At 52.9% G+C, this 16,247-nt stretch overlaps 1 protein-coding gene across 4 annotated transcripts in view; it reads left to right on the top strand.

The window, feature by feature from the left end:
- The window catches only part of NCKAP5L (NCK associated protein 5 like), a 51,294-nt gene extending 39,011 nt beyond the window's left edge, over positions 1 to 12,283 (top strand). For 3 of the 4 annotated variants that reach the window (XM_084836957.1, XM_084836958.1, XM_084836959.1), the window contains 8 exons: positions 616 to 729; positions 1,492 to 1,605; positions 2,631 to 4,732; positions 5,477 to 5,639; positions 5,772 to 5,850; positions 7,966 to 8,283; positions 8,853 to 8,992; positions 10,631 to 12,283. In XM_084836957.1, coding sequence (XP_084693083.1) covers positions 616 to 729; positions 1,492 to 1,605; positions 2,631 to 4,732; positions 5,477 to 5,639; positions 5,772 to 5,850; positions 7,966 to 8,283; positions 8,853 to 8,992; positions 10,631 to 10,867 — 3,267 coding nt within the window. In that variant the 3' untranslated portion in view covers positions 10,868 to 12,283. Of the gene's footprint in view, positions 1 to 615; positions 730 to 1,491; positions 1,606 to 2,630; positions 4,733 to 5,476; positions 5,640 to 5,771; positions 5,851 to 7,965; positions 8,284 to 8,852; positions 9,485 to 10,630 lie in introns of those variants that run through there. The other variant, XM_084836960.1, reaches the window with a different exon arrangement.
- Positions 12,284 to 16,247: the final 3,964 nt, after the last annotated feature.

The following is a 16,247-nucleotide window of genomic DNA, read 5'->3' as shown; positions in this document are numbered from 1 at the left end:
CCATGACTAGTAGAAGCCTAGTAAATACCACCAAGTATGCATATGTATATGCACATTTACTTAATTTGCATCATTTGTGCAAGATGGCAGAATTCAGCTCTCCTTGGTGAAGAATTTTGCAGAATTTTGATCTCTGCTTAATCCATTCGGACCCACAAGAGAGAAACCCTCTTGACTCACTGGGTGTCGCGGAGGATTTATTTATTTATTTCATAGCCCGCCTTTCCACTAAAATAGCGCTCAAGGCAACTACAGAAAAAAAAGGCAAATGTATAATTAAAACACTAAAACTCATCCATTACAAACACATCCAGTAAAACACAAATAAAGATAAAAGCCACATAAGAGTACATCAGTCAGAAAGAAAGAAGAGCATCGCAGCAGATTAGAAACCCAATTTGGCAGCAAATCAGCTTAGCTGCCAAAAGCCGGCCTGAATAAAAATGTCTTTGCCTGCTGGTGGAAGGACAGCAGAGACGGATCCAGCCTGGCCTCCCTTGGCAAGGAATTCCAGAGCCTGGGATCAGCCAAGGAGGGAAGGCTAATGGGATGGTGCATCTACCCCCTGTTGCCGGCTTGTAGAGGGCAACCCACTGACACCTCCTCTTTCCTCAGGACCTTCGTGAGGAATGCATCAAGCTGAAAAAGCGGGTCTTCGACCTCGAGCGACAAAACCAGGCCCTCAGTGATCTCTTCCACCAGAGGCTGACCTCTGGCTCTCTCTCTCAGGTGGGTCCTCTGCCTCAATTTTCGGCTTTCCTCAGCCTTGCTCCTCTGGGCAACTCTGCTACTTTCTTGGCTGCACTGCCTTTTTGCCTCTTTGACCCTGGGTGTGTCCTTTGTCTGACAGTACGGGGTCTTTCCTGGTTGTTAATTACGCTGCTCCCAAGGACTTTCCAGACTATGTCTGACTGGATCAACCTTACCACCTTCCAATTTATCACTGCTGTGAAGCTGGCGCAACCTCAGTCATTTGGGGATTCAACACGGGGCCCCTCTCTAACACCCCAGCACGTGTGTGTGTGCCCCTGTGCGGACAGTGCCACAGGAGCTGCTTCCCCCTGGTGCAACTGCACCCTGTTGGGGAATGTGTGTGGATCCGCTAACCGCGGGGGCAGGACCCATCCTCAGTCATGGGTTAGGTCCACCTCCCCCAAGCTGATGCCCTCCAGATGGGTTGGACTACAACTCCCAGCATGGCTTGGCTGGGGGTTACTGGGAGATGTAGTCCAACCCATCTGGGGGGCACCAGGTTGAGGAAGGCTGGGTTCAGGTGGTGGATGCCCTCAATAGGGTGCCGTTCAGGTGTAAATGGGCTGCGTCCTGATCCACACATGCTCCTAAGCAGTGTGTGGTTGCACTTTGGGGAACGTCTCCCACCCTCCGGGTTCTGTGTGTGTGTGTGTGTATGACAGGGGCGTAGGCTCATGTGTGTCTGGTGCCTGCACGTGGTTCTGTTGAGTCCATCTGTGATGTCAATTCTCTCCCCAGCTCCCAGCCCACCCTACTTCCTTGCTCTTGGATACATCCTCCAGCTCCCAGCCAGGCACGGTAGAGAAGCTCCCAGCTACCTTTCCCCTGGGGCGCTGCATCTTGCAAAGAGAGGTACGCTTGGCAAGCCTTCCTTCACCCCCCAGCCCTGGATCACCTGCAAGGACACTGCTGCTGCTGCAGCTTTCCCCGTTGCCCAGCCAGCTTCTCGGTTGCATCATGTTTTGTAGCCACTTGAGAGAGCGAAGGTGTATGTTTCTTGGCGTGGGGCCCAGCGCCATTAATTGCTGCATTGCTGCACAGCTTGGCACTCTGTATCCTGTAGCCGCAGCTGAGTCTCAAGGTGCCAAGCTCTACATCTCTCGCTGAATTGCGAGGGTTTGGGACACTGTCCGATTTCTCCAAAGAAGGAGAGACGATCTGAGAAGAATCATTGTCCTATCCCCAAAAGAGAACGTTGGGCTCCCCCCCGCCCCACTAGCTGGGGATGCATTTTGGCAGAAGTGCTTGGAACGGGCAAGAAAGTGTTCCAGTTAGCAGGCTGTGGGATGGAGGGGGAAGGGTAGGGCGGTCTCCGTTCCCCCTTGGCAGCAGGAGCTGGTGGAGGAGAGCAGGTGGCAGGAGCTTTGGGCTTTAGCGAGACCTGCATGATGGAAGACAAGGGTGCATGTGGCTGGACAGGGCCAAAAGGCTGCGGAGGCCAGCCCCGTTTCCCACTGTGGGGTTTCTGTTCAGGTCACGCATCCTCTGGACATTTTGCCAGGTCCGTGCCGCAAGGATGAAGGCGCCGTGGTGTGGGCTGAACGCAGGCTTTGCGTGGGGAGGGCCGTAGCTCAGTGGCATTGCAGCTGCCTCACATACAGAAGGTCCCAGGGTCGGTCCCGGGAGTCCCCCGCTAAAAGGCTCTTGGGAAGCAGGCCATGTCAAAGACCCTCTCTGCCTGTGGGCCAGAGGAGATCGTGCTGGGCTGGACTGACATGTAGGTGGACCCTGTGTCAGCCAGGTTCCTGTGTTTTGCTGTGGCAGAATCTGGGATATGGGCAGAACCAGGTGTGGGGTGCCAGGCTAGGAAGCCCAGTGATGGGGAATTGGAAGAGCCTTTTTCATGTTGCTCCCCCCCCCGCTTTGACTCCCCCCAGGTCATCTCAGAGGAACAGTGCGTTGGCCCTCCTGGACCCAATCCCCAGGCCCTGGAGGCCCTGTCCCCATTCCTGCGCAAGAAGGCCCAAATCCTGGAGGTGCTCCGCTCCCTAGAAGAGATGGACCCCCTGCTAGCCTTTCCCTCCCCTTGGAGAGAGCCTGGGCAGCCTGGCTCCCCTGAAGGGGTGATGGCGGAAGCCTGGCCGTGCCTGCTGCTGGCGCAGGGGGAAGGCGTGCCCAGGCAGCCTCCTCTGAAAGGGGAGGGCAGCTCCTCCTCCTCCTCGGACGAGGCCGGCGAAGCTGAGCCCCTTAGAAGACGGCACCCTGGGCAGGTGCTGCTGAGTGCCCTGGCTGAGCGCAAGCTGGACTTCGGGGACGTGGAGACCTACCTGCAGCATGTCCTGAGGGAGGCAGGCGACAGTGCCCTGCTGAACGGGGAGCCCGGTGGGCCCTGCTTGATGGACGGCTCAGAGGGCCAAGTCAGCAGCTACAAGCACTTCCAGGCCGTCAGTTGCCTGGAGGCCCTGGGGCCCCCTGCCGCCTGCAAGGAGCCAGCCTACCTTGGTGTCCTAGCGCCAAGCGAGGGCAAGGACAAGTCTCAGCTGAGCCCGCCCATCCCCTCTCCCTCCAAGGTGCTCAAGTTGCTGAAGATGCCACCGCCTCCCAGCCCAGCTGCCCTGCGTCTCAGTCCCCAGCTCACCCGCAGCTCCAAAATCCCGTGCCGTAGCAACACATATGAGGTGTACCACTCTCCCACGCCCAGCCGCAAGGGCTCCCCCGACAGCCCCTTCCCCACCGACTCTGGCCTCACCGGGGGGCATCCCTCCCCCAAGGCTGGCCGGCACCTTGCTCCTCTGCCCCCCAAAGTCACGCCCACCTCCCCGGATCCTTGTGGCTACCACAAGCCCCACGAGTATGAGAACATCTTGGAGCTGTCCCTCAGCAGTGCCATGGGCTCCCATTCTCACTCTCCCCGAGACGCCAAGCTGGACGTGCCTGAAGTGCTCCCGCCTGCCTGCCGCTCGGCCCCTCTCCGGGCTGTGTCAGCCAGCGAGGTCTCCTTGGAGCCCTGCCCTTTTGTGGGTGGCCGGGAAAAGCCGGGCCCCGAGAGCAGGCACTCTCCGCCGCTCGCTCGCAGGAACCCCGATGGCTCCAAGAGAGTTGTCAATGGCCCGAGCAAGCGGACGTCTGAAGTGGCCAACATGCCCTTCAAAGAGCGGCTTACTGTGCTGGGGAGGCTGAAGGGAGCTGAGGGGAAGGAGTCAGCCGGTTTTGAGAAGGGGAGGGCTCCAGCCCGACCCTGTGAGCGCGTTGAGGGCCTGGCTGAGGCCCACCCCAGGCTGGGCACCGGGAGCAGCAGCCTCAAGCACTATGAGCCATGCCCTGGAGGCGAACAGGCCCCTCGGTGCTACTCCTCCCACTCTGTCGGCTCCCGTGGGAATGACCCCGAGCACCACGTTTCCAAGAGCCGTCTGTTGGGGACGCCGGCTACAAGGAATCCCACCAAGCCTCCACCTCCTGGGAAGAATGCCAGGAGCCCTCATGGGAGTCCGACCAAGTTACCTTCCAAGTCCCCCACCAAGCCCCCAGTGCAGGAGCCCAAGCTGTGCCCCCCGCCAGCCAAGCCACCGGCCAGTGTGGGACGCAAGAACCCGCCTTGCCCGGACCCGTCCAAGGGCAAAGGGGGGCCTCCGGCCAGCATCGAAGAGAAGGTGATGAAAGGCATTGAGGAGAACGTTCTGCGGAGGCACAAAGGGGGGCCAGTGGCTGGCGAGGCAAAGCAGAAAAACTCCAGTGGTCTAGCCAGCTGGTTTGGCCTGCGCAAGAGCAAGCTGCCCGCTCTCAGCCGGAGGCCGGAGGCCCCCAAGGTCAAGGAGGGCAAGTTGGTCTCACGCAGGCTGGAAGCTGAGAGCCTCAACATTTCCAAGCTCATGGAGAAGGCGGAGGACCTGCGCAAAGCTCTGGAGGAGGAGAAGGCCTACATCAACGGCCTGGCTCTGGACAAGCCCCGGCCCCATGCCTGCGACACCGGCCACAGCCAGCTCACCCTCATGTACCAGGAGGTGACTGCCGAGAACTTCATGCAGCAGCTGCTCAATCGGTAGGTTAGCAAGGGGGAAACCGGGGCCGGAAGGCATCTGTCGAATGTGAAATGATTGATCTCCTAAACAAAAATAAGTACTGTGGTTAGGCGATTGTCAGCATTTCATCCTGCTCCAACGCCAAGTCCCAGATTTGCATAGAACTGAGGGAATTTGGGGGCAGGTCCTAGGAGAATGGAAGAAGAGGTGGGTTAGGTAGGCCATAGGAGATGAGCAAGTAGCTGTGCAGAGCACTGGAGTTCCCTTACCTGAGAACTGAAAGCTCCGCTCTCCACTTCCTAATCTCTAAGCCATTACCAGATGCTGCCAATTTGTTTCCAAGCTGCTTTTCACATTCATGAGGACTAGAAACTCCCCCTTACCTACCCTCTTTTTAAAAAATGAAAGCTGTGAATCTCTGGATGCCATATTCTGTCCCAGATGGGCTTGTGTGGCAAGCCACTGGGATGCAGAGAATCGGCAGTTTCGCAAAGGACAGTTGCTGCTGGCCTGAGAGCTAGGTTCCTAGGTTTTGCCATGGGGGGCATGGTGGGGGAACATGGGTGACAGTGCGGTGGGTAAGGGTGGGGGATGCTAGGCTTCATGGGTTGTGCCTTGAGCTGCCTAGAGAGGATCTCTCTCCATCTTTGCTCCCTCAGTAGAAGGGGCTTGCATTTTTAACCGGCACATGTCCAAGGGGGAGAGGGAGGTTCAGGGAGGGGAGGAGGAATGGCTTGATGGCTCTCGTCTCTGCTCTGCTGCAGGGTGGATGGGAAAGAGGCCCCATTCGAGATGCACCTGGAGCAGAAGAATGAGCTGCAGAGCCTGCAGCGAGGCCTGCGTGACGCCAAAGATCCCCGCCTAATCCGGCCTCCACGCAACGGCATTGTTGGCCACCTCCATGGTTGCCCAGAGGCCCCTGCCAAGGTGAGCCAGACTTGACTGCCACCAGAGTCCTCTTGCTGTCCTGGGGTTCCTCACAGTTGGTGGCACCCTGTGGCGTGTGTCTGCACCAGCTCTCGGGGTCCTTGCTTACCCCTCTCCCTGCTTCCTTCTCAGCTTCGCGATGCAACTTTGCAAGAGGAGATCCCGTCTGATGATAGGCTGGCCGAGTCGGTGGCCTCCCAGCACTTTGCAGGTGAGCTTTATGGCAGGGACGGGGAATGTCAGGCCCGGGGACCGCATCCATCCCTCCTGCGTTCCCCAGATGGCTATGCCTCCTTCCTCTGCCCCCACCCCCTTTCTCCCAAACACTGGTAGTTTCCCAGCTCTTGTGCAGTTTCTTCCCCGTTCTCAAAGGTTGAAATGCCTCTCCTAAGGCTCAGTGACTGGCAGGAAGAGCTTGAAGCTAAAATATTCAAGTATTTTGGGTCCTGCCTGTTTTGCCTTTCGCCCCGCCCCTTTGCCTTCAGCCCCACCCACCACTGGAATGTGGCCCCTGAGAGCTTTTCCAAAACTGAATTTGGCCCTCTGGGTGAAAGAGGTGCCCCACCCCTGCTTTATGGGTTGTTGCCAGCTGAGGGGACCAGTTGGAAGTAAGGCCTGGCTGCGGTTCATTCCGAAGAGCCAGGCTTGACAGAGGCTGCATGCAAGGAGTTGCTCAGTGCTGTTTTTGACTGAGCAGGTGGCTGGAATGGGGAGGGAGGGCAGCCAGGTAGACTGGGGAACAGATGCTGCTCTTACGAGGAGAATGCACGCCCGCAGGAGTCTTAAGTGCCGTATTTCTATCCCACTCACATACTTTCTGAAGTGCCTTTCTGAAGTTTCCCACAAGGAGAAACAGTAGGAAGCCCTACTGAGGATAGTCCCATAATTCTTTGCAAGCTTCCATGAACTGTATTCCATCTGTATACAGGAAATAACTACCATAGAGAATGGCTTCCCAGAGAGGAAATTTCTATGCTGAACAGAACCCTCCTGGGGAGTATCTTTCTCCAGTAACTTTCTCATGAGAAAAAATTATCTGTTTAGGAGTAGACTTGAACTTATTCTTATGGAACTGTATTAGCTTAGGGGTGTCTTCCAAACAAGGCTTTTATCATGCAATCGCCTTGCCTCGTTCCTGGAATGTTACAGGGGTTCCAGATGTTGTCATGTTCCGCTTGTAATTGTCCTGTATTTTCCCCTTGTTTCTTCCATCTTTTTGCTTACCAGGAAAAAGACATTAAGGAAACAAAGACAGAATAACTGGACAAAGTCTTCTGATTGGTAGCGCTAGGAGTCCTCCATCTGGAAGCACCCTAAATCAATTTTTATGTTGTGGTTTAACCTTTCTCTCTTCTTTAAACTGTATAGTTGTTCAAATTTTTGTCTATGCTGGACACTGGATTCATGAAGAAAAGCAATTTCACTGTCTTTTTTAGAATAATGGTTAAAGAGTTGGAGCTCTCCTGCTTGCTTCTCATTCTTATTGAGAGAAATCCAGGGTTTGTTAAACAGATGTTAACAATTTCAGCAGTGTGGCTGGAAATCTTGTTTCCTCGATTTTCTTCCTAGTTCTGGGAGAAGAGAAGATCCATGAGATGGGGGTGGGGGGCATGGATGGAACAGGAGAAAGGTGGATGTGATTCCCAGCTCAATGACCTTGGAGATGAGAAGAGCATGTAGGTCTCTTGCCTTCTGCCCTCCTCTAAGGGAGCTGGGGTGGAGCCAAGGAACTAGGACTCCCAGTGTTCTAATTCAGTGGGGTACTTCCAAAGGTGGGTAGGTGTTTTTGGACTCCAACTCCCGTCATCCCTGACCATTGACCATGCTGGCTGGACTGGTGAGAGCTGGAGTCCAAAGATATCTAGAGGGCCATAAGTTTCCCCACCCTTGCTTTATGCCAGGGATGCAGAACCTGAGGCCTGAGGACCAAATCCAGCCCCCTAGGGTTCCCCAGAAGGCCACCCCCCTTCCCCTGGCCCCACCCCCTTCCCTCCCGCCACCGATCAGCAGGTGGCTGCCCGACTTTTGCGCGTCGTTTTCTCCATTCTAAAAGGCTGAAGTGCGTCTCCTCAGGCTTAGTTATTGGCAGGAAGAGCTTCAAGCTAAAATGGGGTGTTCGGGGTATTTTGAACCCTGCCCCTTTTGCCTTTGGCTGTGCCCACCACCGGGATCTAGTCTCTGGGAGTGTCTTCAAGATGGAACTTGGCCCTTGGGATGAAAGCAGTTTGGCACCCCTCATTCACACTGTTGAGAGGGTCAAGGAGACGGGATGTCCTTGAGGCGTTGTGGGCTCACCGCTTGCCACTGCTTCTGCTCCCACCCACAGCGTGCAGCTCCCTGACGCGGACTCTGGACAGCGGCATCGGCACCTTCCCGCCTCCTGACTACTGCAGCGGGATGCCCTGTAAGAGTGTGCCTAAACTGAGGCCGCGACTTGACCCTCCGCCAGCTGGCCCTTTCCCAGCTCGAGGCCCCCCACCCGTCACCAGGGTGCCCCGCAAAGCCCGGACGCTGGAGAGGGAGGTGCCCAGCACAGAGGACCTGCTGGGGCCCAGCAAGCACCAAAGCATGCCCGCCTTCCACGGCATCTTAACCAGCGCTGAGCCATCCCCCGGGCATCGTGACCGCAGGGGCTGCCCAGAAGGTTTGTACCTTTTGCAAGGAGTTCACGATAGGAAGAGTTTAGCCCAAGCAGGGTGGTTTGTGCATTGCTGGAAGCAACAGCACACACACACATCCCCGTCCAGATGCAGACATCGTGATAATGTCTTGCTGTTATCAAAGCGGATTCCAGTGCATTTTTGGGTGTTGTTTTTCAGTGGATAACTTCGCCTCTCCTGGGTGAAGGAGTCCCACTTGGTGAATGCTGAAAGTTCCCTCTTGAAAGACCTTTCTCATTTCCGAGCATTCACCCCGCACATCTGTGCAAACATTTTTGGGGCGGGCTATAAACTCCCAAGGGCTTAGAAACCTGCTATTTTCATTAGAAATATATCCAGAAGCAAGTGCACATATTACAAAATGAAAATCCCGCTAATTCTGTATTTCCACCACTGTGTGAGGGCTGAAATGACTTGGGAGGAGAAATGCAGCAGGTCTCTCTCTCTCGTGCACCCTTTGTCCTCGACCCATGTCATTTCCTGTTGTGCCCCCTCAGAGCGAGAGAGAGGTTGGCTCCATTGTGCTACTCAGGTCTCTGCCTTCCTCTCACAGATCTCTGCAGTGAACCCAGCAAGCCACGACACACCCAGCAGAGCAAGAACTGGACGTTTCCCAATGCCAAAGCATCTGCTGGAACCGATCCCTTCCTCTGTTCCCCTCATGGGCTGGAAGGGCTTCATGGTTCTGCCATGGTAGGTTGGGGCAGGTGGGAACAATATATTCTGAGGGCATGGGAGAGGCCCAGGCTAGGCCTGAACAGTGCTACTTGTTGCCTTGGTGACAGGGCTGGCTGGGTTTCCAGCAGGCCTCCATACACCAGGGCTTTGTGTAGCAAAGGAGTAGCTTTGTTAGCACCCACAGTGGCTTGCAGTGTTATCCACAGGGGTGGGTAGTGGTGAGAATCATGGAGAGGACGAATACATGTTGACATTTAGGGAACTGACTGGAATGCTCATTCTCTTAAGAAGGTGCTAACCATTCCAAGTCAGGTATCCTTACAAACCCGTGCAGTAGAGGATACTGCAGGGAGCGGAAGGGATAGAAGTAATCCCATGTATGGGTGGCTATCTAGCAAGGGCTCCATTTTCATGTTGCAGGAGTGGGTTGCAAGATTTGCAGCAAGGTTAACAGGCTTGCTCTTGCCCTGATATTCAGGATAAAATCCACCAGTGTATTTGTAACATAAAGTGTATCTCTTGTGGTTATTTACTTATCTCTCCTAAGAACCAGAGATATAGATGCTACCGGTGTGTGTGGGTATGTGTGAGATCTCAGGTAATCTAAAAACAGAGGTTGGAGAAGACACATTCCTGCCTTCTTGCAGTGGGCGAGTTACTTGTCTCTCCTCATCCCATTTTTAATTGTCTCCACTGATTTGGTACAAGAAGGCATAACCACTGCCACGCTATGCTTTGCTCCTCCTGCATAGTCTGGCTGGCTGAGGGGAAGAGGAGGAGGCAGAAAGCCCTGAGGCTGTACTGTATTATGTTTGAGTCTTTTAACTTTTTTGTAATACGCCCAGATAATGTTTGTTGTTGGGCAGATTGAATGTATCACAAATAAGTAACATGAGTAAGTCAAGCGCAAGGCTCCTTCCACCTCCACCCCCTGGGTCAAGGCACAAAGTGGGCCCCCAGAGCAAGCAGGGACCCAGCCTTGCGCCCGCAGGTGGGAGTGGAGCTAGATGGAGGGGAAAGGACAACACAGGACATCCCAGTTAGGGGAAAGGCCAGCCAGGGCTTTTAGTGGGTCCAGTTTAGAAGTCTCAAGGCAGGGCGTGCAGGCAAGGAGCCCATGTCTGATGACATATGGGCTGACAGAAATGGCACGGCCCAGCCTGACCTGCCATTTTACCTCCCTCTCACTGTTGCCAGAAGCGCTCCTTAAAGGTAGATGTGACAAACCATACTAGAGACAGTCATGTTCCGACAGTTATCTGAAATGGATGACTGATTGTGTGAAGGAGCTTAGTCTGCATCCTTCCTTGGCCTGGGGGGCAAATCCAGCCCTCCTGGGGTCCCCATCAGGCCCTCCACAGTTCTCCAGAAGGCCACACCCCTTTCCCCCAACCATCGATTGTCTGGTGGTTTCCTGGCTTTTGTGCAGTTTTATCTACTATTCTGAAACGCTGAAATGCCTCTCCTGAGGCTTAGTGACTGGCAGGAAGAGCTTGAAGCCACAATCTGCTGGTATTTTTGGCCCCGCCCTTTTTGCCTTTGGCTCCCACCCACCACTGGAATGCGGCCCCCGAGAGCTTCTTCGAAATGGAATTTGGCCCTCAGGCTGAAAGAGGTCCCCCACCCCTGCCCTAAGCCGTTCTGTCTCTGCAGGGTTCGGCTTGCAGTGTTGTTGAGAGGAGACGGGCCTCATCAGATGGGCCTCAGGCCTCACCAGCCTTCAGCACCAGCAGCAGCCGTACCCCCAGCGCTTCTGACGTGGGCGAAGAGGGCAGCACGGAAGCCCGTTCCAGGGATACGGGGCCCGAAGGGCAGCCGGGCCTGGAGAACTCCGAGTCCCTCAGTGACTCTCTTTATGACAGCTTGTCCTCCTGTGGCAGCCAGGGCTGAGCGAGGCAGGGGGCGGGGTGGGCATTGACACCACCACCTACTCCTGCCCAGTGCTTCAAAGCGCCCAGCACTTGCCTGCGGGGTCCTTGCTTGATTCTCCCAAACCAAATCTTGACCCTGCACCATAACACGACGCGTCTTCCACACCCAGCGCTCCTGCCTGTCCCCAAGCAGGGAAATGGGACTTCTGAAGCAGGGCACCAGGAGACCTTGACTGTCGAGAGAAGAGAAGAGAAGAGAAGAGAAGAGAAGAGAAGAGAAGAGAAGAGAAGGGGGAGGGTGGGGCAGGAGCTGGCTATGTGCATTTCCTCCTCCTGAATGGCATGCGACCCTCTTTGCTGTGGGGTCACGGATCCTGCGCATCAAAAGCGGGGCATCCCTTTGGCCGAAGCACTGGGGGCAGGGATCTCTCTTTCCTTGCTGATCCACTGGCTAGCGTGGTGGGATTGTGAATTCGCTGTGGGAGAAGTCGGATGCAAGATGTGCTCTGGAATCCGGTCTGTGGATTCTCTTCACAGGACAGGTCATCGCAGTCGCTGAATGTCCACCTGGAACTTCCACCAGCTAAATATGCTCGCCCTGACCTCCGTTTTGCAGGCTGGGCGGTGAAAGTTGCTGAGTGGTTGTGCCCAGGCCTCTCAAGTATCCCTCCATGTGGAAGCACATCCCATAGTTGCGTTTATACAAGCTGCCCTTCTTACCTCATTGGCCGTGCACAGTCTTGCCTACGCATATTATCGAAGCCCCTTCCACCTCTTGACACTCGGGGAGCATGTGAGACATTGCCAAATCCAGATTTCCCTCCGCAGGGGAAGAGGAGTGGGGGCGCCTTCAATCCCTCCCGCTCAAGAGTGTGGGTGCTGGAGTGTGCCAAACAAGATTAGGGGGAGTGCGAGGGGGAGTGCGAGGGGGAGATCATCCCTCTGCCTGCCCCTTGTTGCAGAGTCCCGGTATTATCTTGGTTCACTCCCCCTGCCCTTGCCACCGCCTCCTTTTCCCCATCATCCAAACCCAGCTGAACCAACTGGCTGGGAAGCATCTCAACAGGAACCTCATACCCCTGGAACTTTGAGCTACCGTGGTTCCAGGATGGATAGCCAGCTCTCTCCCTCCCCACCCCTTCCGTGTACCTTTTTTAAAAAAACGTTAAGTTATTAGTGTTGCTGTTCTAATTTTCACACAGTCAAGTCACCTCTCCTTTCCCTGTTTCTGTGGGAGCCCTGTTGGTTCCTCAAATGGTGCTATTTTGCTGTGTACAGGCCCCCTCTCCCACTGAGTCTTCCTTTTTGTTGTCCTTTTTTTAATTTGACTTTTTAAAAATGTTAAGATGTCTTTTGCTCCTCTTATTTATATAAGTTATTGTGACATGAGGCTGTTTATTGTCTTGGATCTCCCAGAAAATAAAGGGGGTAAAACAATGAGAGAGTGAGCTCCTGGCTGGATTGGGTACATAGTGCATGGGGATTAAGTTGCCCAGCATTCTCCACGGTGCTACATAAAACCTTCCCCCTTTCTTGTTAAATGGTTAATATTTCAGGTAGAGCTAAGGCAGTGTGTTTCTGTAACTTCAAAGTGAAGCTGCAGAGGAATTTTTCTTGGTAAAAATCTGATCACTCTTTAACTCAAAAAGATACATGTTTTCTTGAGCTGCTCCCAGCAGAATGGGTAGCATCCTCTTGCAGCTGATAGCCCAGTCCATATAGCTTTCTGATATTTCCTCGGTCCTTTTCAGGGGTCACGCTGTGCTTTTTCTGGGAAATGGTGATGCTCCTAGCCTTTTCCCATGCTCGTCAGTGTAGTGTGGGTGACAGTGGGGGAATCTTGGTGACTCCTTACTCCTTCAGATGATATTGCTGCCCAAATGTGGGTAGATAGCTGGGTTTGGGCAGAGATCAGTGCGGCATAGGGCCCTCCCCCCCTCTCAGATGAGCATAAAGAGGTGTCTTCGCTTTTCACTGCACAGCTCAGGCTCTCTCCCAGCTTGCATATTTAGCATTCACTGAATTCCAAAATCAGGAGAAGGAAAATGGCCACACCACTACATTTTAAATTGGGTGGGCAAGCTGTGGCCCTTGAGATGTTTTGGTCTACAATTCCCATCAACCCTAACCAATGGTGATGGCTGATGGGAGTTGTAGGCCAAGACATCTTGAGGGCCGCAAATTGCCCATGCCTGTCTTAAATAGTCATGGGAGTGGCGTTTCTTCTTTCCAGCCAGATAACTTGAAGGTGGTAAGTAACTGTAAGGCAGGGGTAGGCAAACTCGTGCCCTTCAGACATCTTGGACTACAACTCCCATAATCCATGACCATTGGCCATGCTGGCTGGGGCTGATGGAAGTTGTTGTCCAAAACATCTAGAGGGCATCAGTTGCCTATGCCTGCTGTAGGATCTCTCCAGTGGAATGTCTTTATTGGAAATGCACAGGCTTGTCTGCTTTTAAGCCCCTGGGCCATAGGCCGGTATTTCTTCTAGTTCCTTGTCTGCCTCCTGCAGACATAAACCAACTGCAGAGATGTAACAGAGGGTAAGCCAGCCTTCCCCCAAGGGCATAACAGGAATCCTGGAAGAGATTTGGCTCTGGCTGGGGCAGTCAACAAAAGGCTCTGTGCAGTGGCATTACTTCAGTTGTTAGGGTAGTGTGAGGCAACAGCTGTTTCACTGCAACAGCTCCGTCTTCCGCCGAGTCCCTGGCACCCCCTAGTGACCCGGAGTCGGAGTAGCAGCAGCCTGCATTGCACAGCCCTTGCATCACCATAGAGTGAACGTGAGGGAGGCGGCAAAGGATTTAGGTGAGCCAGTCTGTACATGAGAGCTTTAGAACAATGGCGTTAAGCAATGCTGCAAGTCTGACAGCAATGGGTTGGTGCCAAGCTGGATTCTAAAGGCAAGTAGGGCTCTATATTGATCTGTAATCCTCTCGCCAAAGCTGTGATTTCTCATCTTCACCTATTCACGTAAGTCACAGCCAAATGCAGCCTCACACATAGCCCACCTCACTCTGACAATGCACCTGGAATGCCGAAAACCTCTGCAGTGTGTCTTCTTCCTGCTGCAAGGGGCTTTGTCTCCATTTCTAACATCTAATCTGTCCTGGAAGGGCAGGAACTGAAGAACTGGAAAAGACAGTGTGATGGCCGTAGCAGGAATTTCCCAGATAACTCAAGTGTGACCAGAGCAGAGCAACCAGGACCTAGAACCCCAAGTCTTGGGAGGAACAGATGTGAAAGCTGGGTATTGTTTAGCCTGGAGAAGAATATGGGAAGACACGATAGCAGTCTTCAACTGCCTGAAGGGTTGTCAAGTAAGAGAGAGAGCAGACTGGGTCTCTGTTGCTCCAGAGGACAGGCCTAGATAGACCCAATGGGTAGAAATTGCAAGGAAGTCGATTTAAGATAAAGATTAGGAGAAATTTGGTAACAGTACTAAATGTTTGACAGTGCAACAGTGATGGGCTCTCCTTTGCCGGCCTGGAGGCAATTATCCAGAGGCTAGAGGGCCATATCTCAGTGATGCTATAGTTGCATCCTGCATTGAGCAGAACAGGGGCAATGCAACTCCATTAATTATGTTCGATCCTCATTAGCTTTTGATACCATCTACCATGTTATCCTCCTGGATCAGCTCTGCAAGCTGGGCATTGGTGACACTGTTACAGTGGTTCTGGTCTTACCTGCCAGGTCGATTTCAGAGACTAACGTTAGGTGATGGCATTCCTTGCCTCTTGGTAATTGAACTATGGGATTCTGCAGGGTACCATCTTGTCCCCAATGCTGTTCAATACCTATATTTAACAAAGTCTTTAGAATGTTCAAGGGGTTCCATATACGTTATCTTGTAAAGTTTACAACCAGTGCGTAGCATAGATCACTATTATCCTCCTATTGTGGTGGTGAGGTGGCGGCTTAAGGGTGTGACTTGCATAAGACCACCTGGCTGTTCATGGCAGAGACAGTCTTAGGCCAGCCGCTCTTTCAGCCTCCCTCTTCCCACCATAGGGAATAACTCTTTTGAACTATCGTACAGGGTTGTTGTAAGGGTTAAAAGTACTGTATAGAAACCAAGTATTTTCACCCCAGCTCAAGTCTGAATGAAGTGTTATGCCTAAAGTGTTATGCATGGTCTGAAGGGAAGGAATGTATGTGTAGCAGTGGTATCTCATCAAAGGCAGTAGGGAATACATATACACAGCCTCACTGGACACTTGTCCCAGGGTCTGTTAAGTGCTAATATTTCATTATGATCATGGCATTTTTACCCCTAGCTGGGATGCCAGCGTGCAGGAAAATTAGTTAAGCACATGACCTAAATGCACGGTGGTCCCATTGTGAGAATTTAGACTCCCATTCATATCTTAGCTCAGCAGTGGCAAAACCCCTCTGAGCCTCCACACACCCTCCCCCCCAATAAACAGGAATTATCATTTACACATGGAAGATTCAAGTTGCAGACTGTTTTGTAACTGCAGCAGGGGACACCTACTTCTACAAGCGTAGCTCAAAAGATGTAATATAGGTGCAACACCAGGCAAATATACATACACAAGGTACAAGATGGGTAAGGGATGAATTCTATTGTCAGAGATTGTAGACATCCTGCTCATGTAGTAGCTAGGGATACTTAGTAAGCTGATGGCATAAGGCTGCAACTGGAGTAGCACTTGCTAGAAGCAGCTGTTGCGGGGGGGGGGGGAAGAGAACCAGTGAGGTTACATTGCTATCCCCTGCAACTTCCTCCCAAAATCTGAGACAGAAAAAAATGGGGTTTGTAAAAATCCTACTCATGTCTGTCTACATCAGGGATGGAAAGCTTGCAGCCCTCCAGGGGTTTTCACCAACAATTCCCATGATCCCTCAGCATTGGCTGTGTTGGCAAGATGGCTAGAAATACCCAACACCTGAAGTGAGAGCTACATGTCACACTATTCAGTCCAGCAAACCTGTGGACTTCAATTGTGCTGTTTTACCTTTTGAAGCAGCTCCTAAATGTCTCCCTGATGCTTTTGTAGATGTTGCAGGATTGGATTTGTTTCATTTCCTTAAGTGAGCAAAGATATTAGGAAAGGTCACCAGACAGATATAGCAGAAGTGAGAAGCGTGCCAAAAACTGGAATAAAGCCTCATTTTAAGATAAATGTTCCACTGGAGAACTTGATTCTAGTGAGAACGCGAGATTCACTTCCTTCGGGCTGATGGGAGTTGTAGGCCAAAACATCTAGAGGGCCATAAGTTGCCCACTGCTGGTTTAATATGGATCTTTTCCTACATAGCCAATACTTTACTCCTATGCCAGACTCCCACTTAGTTTCTTCATAGCACCTTAGCTGCACGTTGCAATTTCACAGAACAAATTTTATACCTCACAACTGACACAGGACTAC

This window comes from Heloderma suspectum, chromosome 2 (genome assembly GCF_057233095.1).
Source record: "Heloderma suspectum isolate Gila_16-S chromosome 2, 16-S_ref, whole genome shotgun sequence".
In the NCBI taxonomy this organism is placed as follows: Eukaryota; Metazoa; Chordata; class Lepidosauria; order Squamata; family Helodermatidae; genus Heloderma; species Heloderma suspectum.
Note: the sequence above shows the minus strand (reverse complement) of the source record. Positions and strands in the feature narration are given on the sequence as shown.